This window comes from Penicillium hordei (genome assembly GCF_028827395.1).
Source record: "Penicillium hordei strain IBT 12815 chromosome Unknown utg000001l_segment0_segment0, whole genome shotgun sequence".
Taxonomy (NCBI): Eukaryota; Fungi; Ascomycota; class Eurotiomycetes; order Eurotiales; family Aspergillaceae; genus Penicillium; species Penicillium hordei.
Window position 1 is genome coordinate 860,526 of NW_026623142.1, and position 18,136 is coordinate 878,661.

The following is an 18,136-nucleotide window of genomic DNA, read 5'->3' on the forward strand; positions in this document are numbered from 1 at the left end:
AGAATGATCTTTTCATTGTGGAGAAAGAAGAACGGGGGAAACAATCCGGGGAAACCGGCTCTTTATGTTCATAGTGACCTTGAATAAAAATATTAATTCTACCAGAGGGCATAGAGGGGAAATTGACAAACATGTATTGCAAGAATGGCCAACCGATTTTCACTAAAGATAAGAATGACACAAATAAAAGGATAGGCCAGGAAGATGTGGAACCATGAGGAATCTTGAAGAAAACCAACAGAGAGCCATATCTCTGAAATGGTTCTAAAAGTTGGCTCAAATAGCACGGTGTCCATCTCAGATCAGTGGAGAACCCAGGAAAGTACAGTCTGTATTCACTGAGGTCAGGGTAAGTGGTCCTGGTTCAATGGCACAAAGCATGTCAGGTGGATTGTCTGAAAGGAGTTCCCTTAAGTATACCGCATCAAAGATCATCAGTGCCCTCAGGATACCTTCACTGGACAACAGGTACCACGATGTGCAAAGTGGACCTGGAGGAGGATGGCAAAGGAAGAAGAAGGAAGAAGGCAAACGGGGAACTGGGAACTGGGAACTGGGGTGACGAGTTTTGACCCAAAAGGGAAGGCACGGTTTGGGTCGAGACTACCTTCACATCCCGAAACCTGCATGTGACCATCTGATAGAACTACCATGGGTAACATCGACAAACTCCATAGATTGCCTTTCAAGTTAAAATAGCTTGGCCATTTCGATTATAGGGTGGTACAATGGCCTATGGTAGAAGCCTACCGAGCTATTATAGGGGCCCAAAAGGGCCTAAGTAGTATAAATAGTCCGAGAAACTGACAAGCTACGCAACGTTTAAACTTCATATAATCAATAGAAGGTTATAATATAGCGATTATAGAGCCCTATTTGTTAGCGCCGAGATAGGCTGTGATGGGGGATTTATAAGTCCTCACTAAAGCCTAGTGGCTTGGGTTAGGCTTTGGGCGTCGGGCCCATTTAATGGCTTTACGGAGGTCTACTCGCCACTACCCAAACGTGATTAATTTTTTAAGTCTCGCCTATTTTGTATCTCCAATATCGTAAATTTATACTTCTACCTTACAGACAAGCTTCCCTCGATCTTTATACTGTAACCCATATGAACCGTGACAAAGTTAGGGCCGTTGTCGTGTCAACTACTACCGAGCCCGCAGATCTGGAGTCATCTGACAAGCAGTTAGCAAATATTTTCCCACCAATTGCGCACTTTTCCGAATCGGAAAGAAATGCGAATGAGTTGGTTTGGTGCATAGACTTGGATTGATCTCAGAGTGAACTCGTGTCACTGCTTCCCCGCATATGATCCCAGTGGAGATTCGCCATATATTTCAACATCAAGAAGCCACTGTAACATGTAGGCCGTGATTCTGTTGAAAACTCAACGGTTGCATTGACTGCTGTGTGCTCCAAACATCTTTCTTTGCTTCAATGCCTGTCAGTTCCTGAAATATTTAAACAGCATGGGTGATATTGTCCTCTCGCAGAAAAAGCGCTATGCGCTGATCGGAACTGGTGGAAGATCGGCTCTGTTCTACACGAGCATTGCGAAGGATTACAATAAGACCAGCACTCTCGTTGCAATCTGTGATACCAATCAGACTCGACTCAATTATGCGAAAGACAAGATCGAGGCCTTGGGCCATGAATCCGTCCCAACCTATCTCGCCGCCGATTTCGATCTCATGATCAAGGAAACCAAGCCGGATGAGGTTATTGTCACCACGATCGACCGTACCCACCACACCTACATTGTCCGTGCCTTGGAGCTTGGCTGTAATGTCATTACTGAGAAGCCAATGACCATCGATGTACCTCAATGCAATGAGATCCTTTCGGCTGTCGATCGTACCAACCAGAGAGTCAGGGTCACCTTCAACTACCGTTACGCGCCGCATAACACGAAAATCTTTGAACTCATTCGATCTGGCGCGATCGGCACCGTTACAAGCATTCATTTCGAATGGATGCTCAACACGTCTCACGGTGCAGATTACTTCCGACGTTGGCATCGCGATGCGCGGAACAGTGGCGGCCTTCTGGTTCATAAATCAACCCACCATTTCGATTTAATCAACTTCTGGTTGCAGTCTCGACCAAAGACAGTCTACGCACAAGGAGATCTCAAGTTCTACGGGAAGAAGAATGCCGAGGAGCGGGGCGTGACCCAGTTTTACTCGAGGGCTCATGGCAGCGAGACAGCTAAGAATGATCCATTTGCACTGCATCTGGACGAAAACCCTCAGCTAAAGTCTCTTTACCTGGACGCCGAGCATGAAGATGGTTACTTCCGTGATCAAAGTGTCTTTGGCGATGGCATCAGCATTGAAGACACGATGAATGTGCTTGTTCGATACGAGAACAGCGCAGTCTTGACCTACTCTCTCACTGCGTATGCGCCCTGGGAGGGCTTCCGTGTCAACTTCAACGGAACAGGTGGTAGACTGGAGGCAGAGATTGTCGAGAGCAGTTATGTCAACTCTGGTGGAGAGCAGTCCCTGGAAGGTGCCGCTGAAAGTACAACTCTCCTTTTGCGACCTTTGTTCCAAGAGCCACGCAAGGTTGAGATTGTGCAAGGCGCAGGTGGACACGGGGGTGGTGATAATGTGCTGCTTCATGATCTTTTTGGGGAAGCTGAGCCTGATGAGTATATGAGAGCTGCTAGTCACATTGATGGTGCGGCTTCTATTCTAACTGGTGTCGCTGCCAATCGCTCGATCCGTACTGGACAAGTGGTAAACGTCAAAGACATTCTCGACCTCCCCTAAACAATGTCGGCATTCTAGATTGGTTAGTTGGTTCGGCGTACTTTGGCTTCTTAGAAACTTCTATTTGTGCAATACACATATTTAAATGGAACGTTTTTTAGACTAGAAATTGACATGACGAATAATGTGGGTAAACAGGAAGCTTTGCCCCAATGATTTAACCTGCCACGATCCACCCATCTACCAATTGATATACACAAGATAGCCTCGGATGGGAATGTGGGGAAGTACAAGGATGTTGATGTACCCCGGTTTCGGGTAAATGAGTAGCGAAGGAGGCTTTGTCTGCGCAATGCTTCCCCGCAATATCAGCCACCAAAAGCTTCCAAATGAGCAGTATTTGGTCATCATATTTGTTCATATTTGTTCTAGTTCATGCTTTAGCTGTCTTTGATAGGTGCAAAAATTGATTTGGATGCTGATGCCGCAATTTATCAGGCCGTGCAACGGAATACAGACCGATATTACAATTCATTATGCCTTTTCCGATATTTTCTCTTTACACTAGGACCAAAGTGATGATGAACCATTGGTCTAAAAAGAAAAGACAGATAAGAGGCTTTACATTCCTTTAAGGATCGGACACAGGCAAGTTGGACCTGGATTCCCCTTCTTTAACCCCTTGTAATATTTCCCGCCATGGCTGCCCAAGGGAACGATGAAATCTCAACAGTTCATGAGCAGGAGCAGCGCCCTGAACGGGCTACACGTTCAAAGGCAGTTAAATTTCTAACTAGCCATGCAACTGAGGAGACTGCGTTCACCTACGAAGAGGAGAAAGCCGTTCTCCGTCGCATCGACAAGCGAATCCTCGTCCTTCTTCTATGGGCGTATTTCTTCCAACAGCTTGACAAAAGTTCCATGAGGTAACGATAACTCTTTATGCCCGCATAATTTCCAGATAATCTAAGGCTTTCTTACTCCTCATTATACTAATTTGTCATTGGTTAGTTATGTCTCTATTTTCGGCCTGCAAGAAGATGCTCACCTAGTCGGCCGACAATATTCCTGGCTTGGATCTATTCTCTACCTTGCACAATTGGTAATGCAACCTCTCGTGGCGCTAATTTTGGTGAAACTCCCTACCGGAAAAGTCCTCGCCAGTGCCATTTTCCTCTGGGGGTCAGCACTTACCATTATGGCCGCTTGCACTGATTTTCCCTCGCTTCTCGGAATGCGCTTCGTCCTTGGCTCATTCGAGTCCTGCATTGCACCGTGTTGTGTTGCTATGACACAGATGTGGTGGCGTCGAAGTGAACAGACTTTGCGTGTCAGCTACTGGAATGCAATGAATGGCTTGACCTCCATCATCGGTAGTCTTCTCACCTACGGTCTTGGACATATCCACAGCAATACTTTATATCGGTACCAGACGATCTTCATGTTCTGTGGTCTTTTAACGGTAGCTTACTCGCTTCTCGTTTTCTGGCTAATGCCTGATTCTCCGATGGAAGCTAAGTGTTTAAGCGAACGGGAGAGATTCATTGCCACGGAGAGACTGCGTGCCAACCAGATGGGTATTTCTAATCAGGAATGGCGATGGGATCATGCTCGTGAGGTTCTATTTGACCTCAAGACTTGGTGCTGGTTCTTCTCAATTATAACTATCTCGTAAGTATTTAACCATTGCCAAATTCACACGCGAAGAGAAGGAATTAAACTAACGAAAGATTTGTAATAGCATTGCAAGCGGAGGCATCTCCAGCTTCGGTTCCCTAATTGTCAAGTCATTCGGATTTGACAGCTTCACAACAATCTTATTCAATATCCCCTTCGGAGTCATTCAGATTTTGGCTATCTTAATCACAGGATGGCTAGCCACGTGGACTCAACGTAAGGGTCTTGTTATCGCCGGAGCCAGCGTACTGCCGAGCATCGGAGCCATTATGCTACTTACTGTCCCGCGACACAGCAAGGGAGTCTTACTCTTCGGTTACTACTTAGTATGCTTCCCATAACATAGTGATTTATAAGATCTTCAACTAATCATCTGGTCCCAGGTCTCCACAATGGCATCCATCACTCCACTAGTATATGCCTGGCAAGCACAGAACACCGCAGGTGATACTAAAAAGAAGTGTACATCTGGTATAGTGTTCATCGGCATGTGCGCTGGCAATGTTATTGGACCGCTTCTTTACTCCACCGAGGAGGCACCATTATATCGAACAGGTCTTATAGCCAACCTTGCCATGTTTGTCACTGTTGGAATCATCGCTGGGTATGCTCTAACTTTACCTTTTTGGTTTTATTCTTTGCTAACTTTCTTTGATAGCCTCACTCCTTTCTATCTCATGTACCTGAACAAGAAGCATGAGAAGCGACGCGTGGAACTCGGTAAAATGGGCCCCGTCGCTGATATGTCTATGCTGGACAAGGACCAGCGGAAGGAAACCAAGGTATTGGAGCTGGAAGATATTCAAAAGGTCTCTGTGGAACAAGACAACGGTTTGCAGGACGTGACCGACTTGAAGAACGAGGACTTTGTCTATGTTTATTAGTTCCCAAAGATGGGCAGAGTACTGGATTTACTGGACTAAATATTACTTGCTCTATAATATCAATATATCTTGGTTCAAACGAATTTTATGGTCAGGGATCCCCCTAAACATAGATGAACAGGCTATAAAAGTAAAGGTTGACTACCTCAATTAAGCCGGTACAACCAGGCGTATACTGCATACATGCTTTCTCTTATTGGGAGGACTACTTGCTCCTGTTTTCGATCTAGCAAAGCCAGTTCCCTCACTAAAAGGAACGAATGCTAATCAAATGATTCAATGAAAATTTCTCAACACATGAATCATATCCAAGAAAAATCCAAGGATTTATGTGTAGATTACTAATCACCCCAGGTTCCAAGCGGGGGGAGTCAACGGGCCTCGGTCATTTCGGCTTATACAAATACAAATAGCTAAGCCGGAGTACCAAACCTCTTGTTTCTTAATTCACTCTTCCCACATATTTGAGTTCTAATCAATTCTATAATGTCCGTCGACGAACAAGTTAAGCTCTCCAACTTCTCCAGCATCTTCTCCCTCGAGGGCAAGGTCGCTGTGGTCACAGGCGGTTCCCGAGGATTGGGACTACATGCAGCCTCAGGGTATATATCTCTCTAGCGTTATGTCAATTATCTCTCCACTATATATTTCTAACATCTCTACAGTCTCCTTCAAGCCGGCTGCTCTAAAGTCTACATCACCTCCCGCAAGAAGGCAGCCTGCGACGAAGCAGTCGCAGCTCTCAATGCCATCCCTAACAAGCGGCCCGGTGCACAAGCCATCTCTGTGCCAGCAGATAGCTCGGACATGAAAGAGCTAGACCGACTTGTCGCTGAAGTTACCAAGACCACAGACCGTGTTGATATTCTCTTCGCGAATGCTGGCGCAACATGGGGCGAGAAGTTCGATACCCATCCTGAGAAGATGTTCTCGAAGGTTATGGATTTGAATGTAAAGAGCGTGTTTTACACGATCCAGAAGTATGTTCCGAACATAGCCGAAACTAGGGATGACATGCGATTCTAACACCGAACTAGATTCACACCTCTCCTAACAGCAAAGGCAACCATCACAGATCCATCCCGCGTCATTGTCACCGCCTCTGTGGCCGGTATTGGGATTGGCACCGTTGGTGAAAACGCAACGCCATCTTATTCCGCTTCCAAGGCGGCTGCTATCCATCTGGCGAAGAACTTGGCTGTTGAGCTTGGACCACGCCATGTCTTGACTAATGCCATTGCACCGGGTTTCTATCCCTCGAAGATGGCGACTGGACTGATTGAGTCGAAAGGCGGTATGAAGCACCTTGAGGAATACTCACCGAATGGTCGGCTTGGCAAGCCTGAGGATATTGCCGGTTTGGTTGTCTTCCTCGGATCTAGGGCTTCGAGTCATTTGAATGGAGCGGTCATTACAACGGATGGTGGAGCCGTGCTTAAGGGGAGACTCTAGATTTTTGATCTATATTTCCGACACAATTAAAGCTCAAAATAGTATACAGTGGAGTAACCTGTAACTTGATTGAGGTTCCAATACAAACTCTCATCACCAACTTAAATGAGTCAAATCCATCAAAGTTTAGAGCCCAAATAGAGACTATCAGGGTGTAAAGGTGGTGTGATACGGACACATCTAAAAGGAGACCTCGGGCAACTAAAGACCCTTCTCAACGGGCCGAGGTTGCTGTTCTCCACACTTCTCCCCGCATTAAAACCACCTCTCCCCACCTCAATGTCTTTCTCACTACATATCCACCATGGCCTCCCAGAAACCCCGTTATGTAGCAATTGCCCAGCGCAAGCAAGCTGAGCTTGCTGCAGCTATCCCTGCCGAATGGCGGCTGCCCGCACACGTCATCCCTGAGGGCATGCTCTCAATTCCTGAGTCGATCACCGTTGGCCCAAAAGGTTACCAACGAGTTGGTGTGATGGATATCCCACGGACATGCGGCCTACTCACATCGAAAGAATTGGAAATCACAGAGAAATACGATGTGCGGGGCCTTGTTACGGAGATGGCAGAGGGTCGGTTGAAAGCCGAGGAGGTGGTCCGAGGGTTTTGCAAGGTGCGCTCGCATGCTGGCCGATTCTCTCCGATCAAGTCACTAATATATATGGTATACTGCAGAGGGCAGCGGTCGCTCACCAACTCACCCGGTGTCTAACTGAGCCCCTCTTCGACCGCGCCTTGCAACGAGCCCGGGAGCTGGACGACCACTTCCAGGGCACGGGCACCCCAATCGGCCCCTTACATGGTCTCCCAGTGTCAGTGAAGGACACATTTGATATAAAAGGCGTGGACTCAAGCATTGGATTGTCTGCCCTGGCGTTCAAGCCTGCAGAAGCAAATGCCCCACTGGTAGACCTGCTGGAATCTTTGGGCGCGGTAGTGATCACCAAGACAAACATACCACAAACTCTCGCAACCTTGGACAGCTGCAACCATCTTTTCGGGCGCACGTTGAACCCTCTCAACCGTAAATGGACTGCCGGTGGAAGCACTGGCGGGGAGGGCGCCTTGATCGCCATGCGCGGGTCGATGGTCGGCTTTGGCACGGACATCGGTGGTAGCATCCGCGTACCAGCCATGTGCCAGGGTATCTATGGGTTCAAGCCAAGTAATGGGCGTGTGCCGTTTGGAGGCCAACAGAACGGACAGATTGAAGGTAAGGGCCGAATAGGACTGCAAGCAGTGGCTGGTCCGTTGGCTCGCTCTGTTGCGGATATCAACGCTATCATGGCGGAGATCGTGCCTCGCGCGGAGCTGTTCGGTGAGGATTGCATTCCGGGATCATGGTCGTCACAATCGATCCCGCTTACTCTCACTCCGCCACACAACTTCACTATCGGTATTCTCAAGACAGATGGTCTCGTCACACCTCTGCCCCCGATCATCCGAATTTTGAACGAAGTCGCCAACAGCCTCCGCCGTACGCCCGGCGTCGAGGTCGTTGATATCCCACTTCCGCCAGTCCTACCTAAATGCCAGGCCCTCGCTGGCCGGCTGATGGGAATTGACGACGGGTCGCATATGCTTGATCTTATCGAGAGCATGGGCGAGGACCTTATTCCGTGGCTGCAAGGCCGAATGAAGCGTGGCAAGGACTTGACTGTGGTTCAACTAGCGATGCTACAGGCACAGCGTGCTGAGATTGAGAAGGAAATGATGAAGATGTGGACGTTGTCGTCACAGAGTTCGTCGGTCGCCCGACGCGTCGACGCTATAATTTGCCCTGTGGCACCGCACCCAGTCCCGGAGCTCGACCGCTACAATGCTGTGGGGTACACCTCGACATTTGTGCTGCTAGACTATCCGGCTGGCTCCATTCCTGTCCGCTCATTCACAGAATCCGATCTTGAGATTGGGCGGGAAATGGAGGCACCTGTGTTGGGAAGTTGGGATAAGGCTAATCGGCAGCTGTGTAAGTTTCGATATCGACACTTGATATACAGGTGATCTCTAGCTAATTTGCTTCGATTTACAGGGAATGAGAAAACAGTTGACCGTCGGGTGTACCTCGGGTCGCCTCTCAGTGTGCAGGTTGTCACTCCTAAGCAGCACGATTATCAGCTTTTCCAAGCAATGGAGATTGTTGATCGGGCGGTACAGGGCCATGGGGGCTCACCCAGTGCGAAGCTGTAGTTACTTTGAATGTATATGTCTATACTACAATTTGGAGGTCAATATCCTAGGTCAATTCCCAAGAGGGAAATATAGTACGAAATCTGCCAAGAGATGGCTCTGGACTCATCGGCTTTGCAATTGTGGACTGACTGGTTGATTCGGGAAAATAAATTCAATTCGACCAATAAGAAGCCCAGAAATCAAAGTGGCCACAATCAATTCGGCTCAGACCCACGGAAATGGCCGACAAGCAATGAGGCTAACCCCTGACAAGACTAAAGCCAATCTCGCGATGCTCTTAATTATGGCGCAATAGCTGCCCCTTTGCCTTCTCTGGACTGGCGTCAGCCATACCACGTTATCGCCAAGGCAAAAAAAGAAAAAAATAAGCAAAAATTAGAAACAAAATAAGAAAAAAAAAAGTTTCGAATCCGCGGGCAATCTGACTCTCATTTGTTTATAATGCAGGGCTCCGCCGATCCTATCTAGTGTCCTAGACTTTACTTTCTCAACACATCACCTTGATCAACTTATCCAACATGTCCAACGACAAGGAGCCAGGTTACGTCCTAGGCACCGAGACTGATGGGACAGACTCTTTCGATACCATCACTGCTCTGGTCGCCGCAGGTACAGATTGCGCTGCGTTGTCTGCCGGAGTAAGCTGACAGTACCTTCCGTCCAGACCATCAACATGATATCAAGCTTCGGACTATGTCCTGGCAGAAGACGGCCTGCTTGCTTGCCGGTGAGCAGGTCTGTCTGGCAATTATGGCACAGTCGTGGTCTCTCTCGTTAGTAGCCATTTCCTCCAAATACCTGTTTTCAATAAAGCTGATAAGAGTGTTGCCCTCAGTGTCCTCGGGTGGGTTCCGGGAATCATTACTATGGTCCTTTGCGGAATCCTTTTCTGGATCACCTCCATCACGATGCATAAGTATATCATGAAATATCCTCATATCATGGATATCTGTGAGTCTGCGACTGTCCGAGTATTTCGATTTCTACTTGCATTGAAAACTAACAGTTTGATTACCCTATAGGTGATTTTGGATATCATGTATTTGGACAGAGCAAAACTGCCTACGTCTTCTCCTCATTCATGATGCTTGCGAACAATATTCTTCTTGTCGGATTCCACATCTTGACTGGCGCCAAGGTCTTGAATACCCTCTCAGACCACTCATTGTGCACTGCTGTCTTCTCAATAATTGTGACCATTATGGGAATTATCATGTCCATGCCTCGGACCTTGCAACATGTTAGTTTCATGTCAATGTTCTCATGTGAGTAGCTAAATTCCCTCCAGCTCTCAATCGTCCCAAACTGACCATCTCACAGCCGCCTGCATGGGCATCGCAATTCTTCTCTTTCTCATTTTTGCTGGTATTGAAAAGGCACCTCTCTACGGATACAGCGGCAACTACCCTACAGAAGGACCCGTGAAAACATACGCCTTCCCTCTGCCAGGCACTACATGGGTCGCCTGTATGAACGCTGTGATGAACATCACCTTCCTCTGGGTCCCCCAGATTCTATTCCCAACCTTCATCTCAGAGATGGAAAAACCTCAAGATTTCCCCAAAGCATTGGCCGTTCTTGCCGCGATCTCCGCCATCCTCTTCATCGTCCCTTCAGCCATTGGATTCCATTTCCTGGGCCAATATTCCACCGCCCCCGCCTTCGGCAGTTTGGGAGTCGTTTCATACAAGAAGGCATCCTTCGGCTTCGTGATTGTCCCTACACTGATTATCGGCGTGATCTACGCCAACGTAACTGCAAAATTCATCTACACCCGTATCCTCGGCAAGTCCCGACACTCGCACAGCCACACCGTGCTTGGATGGAGTGTGTGGGGGATAATCATGGTCGGGATCTGGATCCTCGGGTTTGTTTTCGCGGAGATTATTCCCAGCATGGGTGATTTCCTTTCCCTGCTCAGCGCGGCCTTTGATTCGTTCTTCGGGTTTATTTACTTTGCCATTGCATACTGGCAGCTGAACCGGGGATCCCTTTTCAGTGGTCTGGGAAGGACTGCGGTGACTGTGCTCAATATCTTCATCCTGGCTGTTGGACTGTTCTTGTTGGGTCCTGGGCTGTATGCAGCTGTTGAAGCGATCATTGCTGATTACGCGGGATCTGTCACGCCCGCTTTTACTTGTGCTAATATGGCTATCTAAGGTGAAATAATTTAATAGTTATTTGATGCCATTTCCACGTTTTATGATGATGCAAAGCCAGCATGTCACCTGAAGAGAGAAAGAAATGAGCTGGAATATTATGGCCAAGGAAAACATCATGCATTCTGTAGAGTCCTTATGAAAATGTTCTGTTTTTTGTATCTACTTGGGAGAAGAGTGAGAGAGTATGTCTTAGTAGCTAGCTATATCACTAACTATATTTCATATTCTAGTAGCGTTTAGATTCTCCGCTTATTATGTTATAGTTTGACTTGTATAAATAAATTCATGTTTAATGGAGTTTACTTAACACTGAACTAGCCTGTATCTGAGACCTTCTGCCTTAACACCAATGTTGGCCCATTGCTCATTTGTGTCCTTGCCGACTGCTCAATCATCCCGCAGTGCCGCCGAGATGGCCTTCATACCTCCCTCAAGTTCCTCACGTGTCGGCCAGCCATATCCAAGGCGGAAGAAATTATCGGGCAATTCGAACCAGTGTCCTGGGCCAACATACGTAGCATACTTCTTGAGTAGCCTGTCGTAGAATGCTGGCAGTCCACCTTTGGGCTCCTTTTTGATCCTCGGGAAGCAGACGACACCACCGGTAGGTTTCACCCATTCCAACAAGTCCTCACTTTCGATCCATGACTCGACCATTTGAAGACGGACATTCATTTCCTGTGTCGTATGGGCTAGGATTTTCTTTCTTTCCGACAGAACCTGCGTGGCAATCCATTCGTCGATGACGCTGCCGCTGATACAAATCTGCTCCTTCGCTGCCAAAAAGACCTCTTGCAGAGCCCTGTTTGTGGTGATGAGCCAGCCAATACGAATCCCAGGAATTCCGAACGACTTGGACAACGAGCTTACGCTTAGGACGTGGTCACCTAAGGAGGCCGCTGAAGGAAGCTTTTGAGAAAAAGCGATATCGCGATATGTCTCGTCGACAAGCAAAAGAACGCCCTTTTTCTTGGTCACAGCAACAAGCCTGTCAAGCGCCTCCCGCGATAAAGTCGAGCCAGTAGGGTTGTGCGGGCAGGTCACGGAGACAAGCCGAGTGTTGGGCTTGATGGCATCTTCAATGTCATCAATGTTGGGCTGGAAGCCAGACTCAAAGGTAACGTCAATGTACGATATCTCACAGCCAGTAGCCCTGGGTGTTTCCAGATTGGTGGCGTAATTTGGGCGAACAACGACGAGGTGATTGCGCTCCCCGGCGTGTGTGCTACCCAGCTGCGACGTGGTGATGATGAACAAGGCACCAGCGGCACCTGAGGTGATTAGGACATCATCAGCGCTCACATCAGCGTCGTCGGCGATCAGCTTCCGCAGCTCGGTCTCGCCTCGGTGTTCATTATAGAGAAGTTTGAGATTTGGAATCTGAAGCCCTAGAGATTCGATGGTCTGGTCCGTGATGGAGCTCTCGGAAAGATTATACTTGATCTTGTCGTAACCGTACTCTTCAGGCGCCTCAATCTCGATTGGCATGCGCTCGTACTTCATCTTTGAGGGTGTGATGGGAGCTTTGATGGAGGAATTTATGTAGGTAAAAAAAAGGACAGTGCGTAAGATGAGCTATTAAGGTCACAAGAAGGAAAATAGTGTGTTATTTAAACACTTTCGAGGACAACAAAGCACTCCGTGAGAGGCGATTCTGGCTCCATTGGATTGTAAAAAGTACAGTATACATATATTTCGTAAATTACCGTACTTTTTGTCTCCACTTTCCCCAGAGAGGCTTCGGCCCACTTGCCCTCCCAGTTAACCCTCCCAATGTATACTTCTTAGTAGCTAAACCCTTATCCTTTCCCCATCTTGCTGTCTTTGGCAAATCAGCATTTACAGGGCGCGCAATATGCCTCGCTACGAGCTTCCCTCCCAGTAAAGCACCTCTCTTCTTATCTCTACTTATCCTTCAATGCACAATTATCAACGTACTATGTCACTGTTTGGATTGTTGCTGCCTCTATAAAATGACTTCAATGTTCTTTTACAAATGTGTTCGTCCTCAAAAACAATTCATTGCTCTTCCTTGTTCCTCCTCGGTCTGGGCTCAGTGCCCGAATCCTCGCAACCATGTCAGCTACGGAAACCATCAGCCTGGGAGATGCTAGCATTTCCGATTTGAGGCGAGCTCTCAATACAGGGTCCTTAACGAGTGTGGAACTGGTCACTCTTTACCTACACCGCATCGCTCAGTTTGATATGCGAGGCCCTTCTCTCAACTCTGTCTGTGTCTTGAACCCTCAGGTCCTTCAAGAAGCACAGGCTTCCGATGACTACCGCGCAACACCAGGCCATGTCCCTCGTCCCCTTGAGGGAATTCCCTTTTTAGTCAAGGACAGCTTCAAGGTCAAGGGAATGACAGTTGCGGCCGGATCTCCTGCTTTTGCGGATCTCATGGCTCCAGACGATGCGGCCATTGTCTCGAAGCTTCGAGAGGCGGGAGCTATCGTCTTGGGTCGCACCAATATGCCGCCCATGGCCGATGGTGGTCCGCAGCGTGGTCTGTATGGTAGATCCGAAAGTCCGTATAATGCCACCTATGGCACAACGGCGTATGCCTCTGGTTCCTCCAATGGCAGCGCGACTGCGATGACGGCCTCGTTCGCGGCCTTTGGATTTGGTGGAGAGACAGTATCTTCAGGACGCTCCCCGGCTTCCAACAACGCCCTGGTCGGTTACTCTCCATCTCGCGGCATAATCCCAAACCGAGGACAGTGGCCGCTGTATCCAACGTGTGACGTTGTCGTGCCTCATACAAGGACAGTCTCAGACCTCTTTGATGTACTTAATGTCGTTGTTTTTGATGATGAAATGGCCTCAACAGGAGTTGATTTCTGGCGAAACCAACCTTATACTTCTATTCCTAAGGCATCGGAAGTCCGACCTCTAGACTTCCATAGTCTTGAAGATCCTCACGCTCTGTGCGGAAAGCGGATAGGGGTGCCGAGACGCTTTCTTGGCAGACAAGGAACAGAGGCCTCAAATATCTGCACCCAGTCGGTCTTGAAATTATTCGATCGTGCGCGCAGGGACCTAGAGGCCCTGGGCGCAACATTGATCGAAGTGGACTTCCCACTTGTGGAGCAGTATGAGAAGCAGGAGTATCCGGGCCAGGCGTCCAACGTACCTGGACTATCGGTCAACTGGGCGAAGCTTGAACGATGCGAGATGATTGCCATGGCATGGGACGATTTTTTACGTGCCATGGACGACGTTGACCTTCCAAATCTTACATTTGCCGACCCGGAGAAGATCCACCCGCATATCGCACCCTTGGATGATCCCAGGGCAATGTCCGAGGCTGAGAACATTGTTCGATATCCTGATATGATTGAATCTGTCCGTGTTCGAGCCAACTCCCTTGATACCGTACCGAAATGTGAGGAGGCTGTCAAGGCCCTCGAAAAAATGAGAAAGACATTGTACGACGATTGGATGGATGTCGAGGGCCTAGATCTGTTGGCTTTTCCGACGAATGGCGATGTCCCCTTTGCAAACGCCGATGAGGATCTGGATTCGATGCGCCACGCTCTTCAAGATGGAATTAAGTATGCTAATGGTGGTCGGGCACTTAAGCACCTTGGCGTCCCTTGTATCACGGTTCCCATGGGGGAGATGGAAGACAAGTCCATGCCTGTGGGTATTACCTTCACCACAAAGGGTTGGGCAGATCAAGATTTACTTCGCTTTGCATTTTCATATGAAAATAGTTTCAAACGACGAACTATGCCCCCAAGAGCCCCAGAGCTTCCCACTGACAAATTTTCGTTGGTGAGCAAGTGCTTGTCGACATCAAAGCCGGAGCTGTCAGTTGAGCAGATCACGTCAGAGGTAATCACTGATGACCAGTTTGAGGTCCGTTCGGTGTCAGTTCACGGCAGAGTGAACTCGCCTGACCCCGGCCAAATTTCTTCCTTCACGGCCTTCGTTGATGGCCAAGCTGCAGATGGACTGACAGTTGAGGCTGGGAAGTGGACATTTGACTCTCGGCTCACCAGACGCAAGACGTATGACAAATATCCTACGCTGGCAAAAGTTCCCAAAGACCATTTCATGTTAACCTTTGTGGCCAAGTCTTCAAATGGTAGATGCGCAGCGCAGATGGTCCTCGTTGAATAGTTGGAAGCAAGTTAAGATGGCCACCAGTGAAGTGGAGGGTCATTCCTTGTGTTGGGATCGGTGATCATCTGATCATGTTTGCCAGGACTGCCAGCTACCGAGCCTCCTCTCTCTCTTCTTCTCCTTTTTTTCCCTTGGAAATTAGAAGTGGCAATTATATCATATCAACAACACACGAACTCCCATCGGGAACGGCAGATCCGTGCTGTTTCTACCATGGTGCTGCTGTGATATCCAACAATCCTTCATCATCGTGAGTGCCGTACGGGTATTTCCGAATCCTCCACATCCCGTATCAAAGTTGGTCAGAAGTGACTGGAAGAAGGCTTGGTGCTCAGAATCAGCCATACATCCTAGGACATATAGAGGCCATATCAGGCCCCCAAGGGAAATGGCTAGGGGCCAATCACGAAGTACATCTACTGCCTTGCCGACGATATCTCTGATTTCTGGGAGCGATGCCGATGGTCCTGATACTATGGTACTTGACAGAACCAACGAGGCTAGTGCAAAGATGTGCGAGACCCATGCAACCCGAGATGCTTTAGTATTTTCCTACATTCACAGTTAGTTTATGTATATTCCACATTCAGTCCAATATTCACTTTAATGGTCAGTTCAAGCTCGTCTATGCCTTCCAGTAGCCGCGTATCAACCTCTTTACTCCTCGTTACCAAATTCGGCACACTCAAGGTTCCTTTCTCCTTCATGTCTGTTTTCCACGCCTGAAGGTGCGCCAAGTCGCCAATGGCAATCATAACCCAGCTGTAACAACCCATCAGGTCTGCCATCTCAAGTTTTGATGTTTCGAGCCATTGTCGGTAGGCAATCCGCGGCACGCGGCCAGTCGAGATACATGATAGGATATCAAACCACATAGCATGGACCATGAGAAATTCCAAGCCCGGTTGGGGTTGATCGTCATTTGATACGTGTTCCTTGCTAACTTTAGCGGCATCTGTGTTATTGGCAGGCCCGAGCAGAGTTTCTGGGGAATGCATGCTGAGAACGTTGGTCACGGCATCCAGGTGAGGGAGCCAATCGTATTCGGCACCATTAAAGACCTAGAGAGACGTTAAATACATTTGAGACACAATAGTACTACAGCCACTCAAGTTCTTACCACGAAGCTTATCAGCATTAAGCTAGTGGATGCAAATTCCGCAAGCTGAGACTTGTCGCGGAGGAGCGTCTCTGTCTCAGTGCGGCGCGAGAACTCAGAAAGCTCCCGCAGGGCTTTTGAGTGATACTCGAATGCCTCTTGATTGCGCTGGTAGTCTATATGGGAGACTTGAGCTTGATTTTGGTGAAGTGCGGAGAGCGCTAGGGCGGCTTGATACAGGGGGCCACCGCTACTAAGGAATAATAGGAGCCAGCCTCTATTGCCCAAGCGGGAACGGGAGCGGAAATAGGGGTACTGCCAGTAAAACACGGAATCAAGATAATGCATGACTAGAGATGCTGTTTTCGACCCGAAGACATGTGAGGGAGCCGGATGCTGTGAATGCAAGCCAGTTGATGTACTTCTCTCATTTTGGACTGGGTTACAGACATGCCCGGGGCCCTCACTGATAAGGTCTGCGCTGCGGCTGGGCTCGAGTCGCTTGCAGGTAACTTCTGGAAGAAATCGCGGATGCGAAGGAGACGGTATCTCAGGAACAACAGGGGATGGCATTGTCAATCGGCCCTCGACGGGCATCTGGGGAGAAGATGATCTAATAATACGTGATCTCTCCCTCCTAACTTGCCGAACATGATTCTGGGACTTTCGGACTTTTCGGAAATTCAGCTTAACGGCATTCTTGATGCGCGTAAGCTCCTTTCTTTCGGCGGTCGCGCCATCCATCCACGAGGGCTTAGGCCCGTAGCCGTAGCATGGAATACATCGATCCCTGCACTCCCCACAGGTGGGCGTTCGGAAATCACACTTGCGATGCCTGAGCTTGCAAGTCCAACATCCTGACGGTGATGGTCTCATTGTGTCAGCTCTGCCTGCTTTTGTGTATCGCGGTATGAAGGAGATGATCCGGGAGATGTTCGAGTGAACTCAGCACCGGGAGGATCAGATAGAGCCTAACCGTACCTATGGGTCTTGGCACGGCTAAGCCAATCTTGCAGAGGCCCCACACTTTTAATTACCCGAAGTTACGAAGACATACGACCCCGCTTCGACCTTCCCTCCCAGGGGTTCGCCACGAACTTCCCTCCCGGGCATTTCAATCCTTAGGCCCACTCTCGCACCATCGACCAGACAGATAGATAATCCTCCTCTATCAAACCATAAAAGAGAGTACAACATAGGTGATGATTTGAATCGTTGGGGGATGGCAGCATAAAAACCAATTTGCACACCTGGAAGAGCATGTCCGACAAGAACATGATGATGCTACAGAGAGCTTGGAGATAAAATGAAGCCATCAAAGAAATCAAAAGCTTTGAATTCTCCAAATTGCAGGTCAGCAACTTCGAAACTTATCTCGCGTCAGTCCCATATCCATGCATATGGCTGCACCCAAGGAGTACTTTAAAAACCAAATAAAAGGTTAATTATGCCAACCCAGCCTCAATCAAACTCTCCACAACACCTGGATAAGTATAAATCCTCACAACCCTCAACCCAACTCTCTCTAGAATCCCTCTCCACTCCACCTCCGTCCTCTCCCTTACCGAAAAATGCGCCAACATCATCATATCCATACCAGTCGCCGCCAGCATCGCCTTCTCCTTACTAACCATAAACTCACTAAAGAGAACCCTTAAATACCCTCTAACCAAAGCAGGCACTAGATTCTTCAAAATCCGCACACCGTCTTTATCACACCAATTATATAAGATAGAATATAAAGAGTAAGCCCTCGCCCCCTTCATAGGCTACGGCGTGAAGAAATCGTAAGCCTATATTTCAAATGCCCTCCCTTTAGTATATTCC

The 18,136-nt window shown here is 48.4% G+C and overlaps 8 protein-coding genes across 8 annotated transcripts; 6 read left to right on the plus strand and 2 right to left on the minus strand.

The window, feature by feature from the left end:
• Nucleotides 1-1,469: 1,469 nt before the first annotated feature.
• Nucleotides 1,470-2,774, plus strand: N7537_000314 (Gfo/Idh/MocA family protein; the record flags this gene model as incomplete). Its single annotated transcript, XM_056891372.1, has 1 exon — nt 1,470-2,774. The coding sequence occupies one exon, from the start codon at nt 1,470-1,472 to the stop codon at nt 2,772-2,774; it is 1,305 nt and encodes a 434-aa protein (XP_056756367.1).
• A 639-nt stretch (nt 2,775-3,413) lies between these two features.
• Nucleotides 3,414-5,275, plus strand: N7537_000315 (uncharacterized protein; the record flags this gene model as incomplete). Its single annotated transcript, XM_056891373.1, has 5 exons — nt 3,414-3,640; nt 3,726-4,385; nt 4,456-4,717; nt 4,775-4,995; nt 5,050-5,275. 5 exons carry the CDS (start codon nt 3,414-3,416, stop codon nt 5,273-5,275), a joined length of 1,596 nt encoding a protein of 531 aa, XP_056756368.1.
• Nucleotides 5,276-5,732: 457 nt separating this feature from the next.
• On the plus strand, nt 5,733-6,727 carry N7537_000316 (oxidoreductase, short-chain dehydrogenase/reductase family; the record flags this gene model as incomplete). Its single annotated transcript, XM_056891374.1, has 3 exons — nt 5,733-5,877; nt 5,941-6,255; nt 6,313-6,727. The coding sequence occupies exons 1-3, from the start codon at nt 5,762-5,764 to the stop codon at nt 6,725-6,727; spliced, it is 846 nt and encodes a 281-aa protein (XP_056756369.1). The 5' UTR covers nt 5,733-5,761.
• Nucleotides 6,728-7,031: 304 nt separating this feature from the next.
• Nucleotides 7,032-8,917, plus strand: N7537_000317 (putative general amidase; the record flags this gene model as incomplete). The annotated part of the gene is made up of 3 exons (XM_056891375.1): nt 7,032-7,340; nt 7,403-8,696; nt 8,760-8,917. 3 exons carry the CDS (start codon nt 7,032-7,034, stop codon nt 8,915-8,917), a joined length of 1,761 nt encoding a protein of 586 aa, XP_056756370.1.
• A 521-nt stretch (nt 8,918-9,438) lies between these two features.
• Nucleotides 9,439-11,079, plus strand: N7537_000318 (uncharacterized protein; the record flags this gene model as incomplete). Its single annotated transcript, XM_056891376.1, has 5 exons — nt 9,439-9,529; nt 9,585-9,693; nt 9,756-9,871; nt 9,943-10,185; nt 10,241-11,079. The coding sequence occupies 5 exons, from the start codon at nt 9,439-9,441 to the stop codon at nt 11,077-11,079; spliced, it is 1,398 nt and encodes a 465-aa protein (XP_056756371.1).
• Nucleotides 11,080-11,469: 390 nt separating this feature from the next.
• Nucleotides 11,470-12,585, minus strand: N7537_000319 (uncharacterized protein; the record flags this gene model as incomplete). Its single annotated transcript, XM_056891377.1, has 1 exon — nt 11,470-12,585. One exon carries the CDS (start codon nt 12,583-12,585, stop codon nt 11,470-11,472), a length of 1,116 nt encoding a protein of 371 aa, XP_056756372.1.
• Nucleotides 12,586-13,158: 573 nt separating this feature from the next.
• Nucleotides 13,159-15,207, plus strand: N7537_000320 (amidase family protein; the record flags this gene model as incomplete). The annotated part of the gene is made up of 1 exon (XM_056891378.1): nt 13,159-15,207. The coding sequence occupies one exon, from the start codon at nt 13,159-13,161 to the stop codon at nt 15,205-15,207; it is 2,049 nt and encodes a 682-aa protein (XP_056756373.1).
• A 572-nt stretch (nt 15,208-15,779) lies between these two features.
• Nucleotides 15,780-17,185, minus strand: N7537_000321 (Zn(II)2Cys6 transcription factor; the record flags this gene model as incomplete). The annotated part of the gene is made up of 2 exons (XM_056891379.1): nt 15,780-16,271; nt 16,331-17,185. 2 exons carry the CDS (start codon nt 17,183-17,185, stop codon nt 15,780-15,782), a joined length of 1,347 nt encoding a protein of 448 aa, XP_056756374.1.
• Nucleotides 17,186-18,136: the final 951 nt, after the last annotated feature.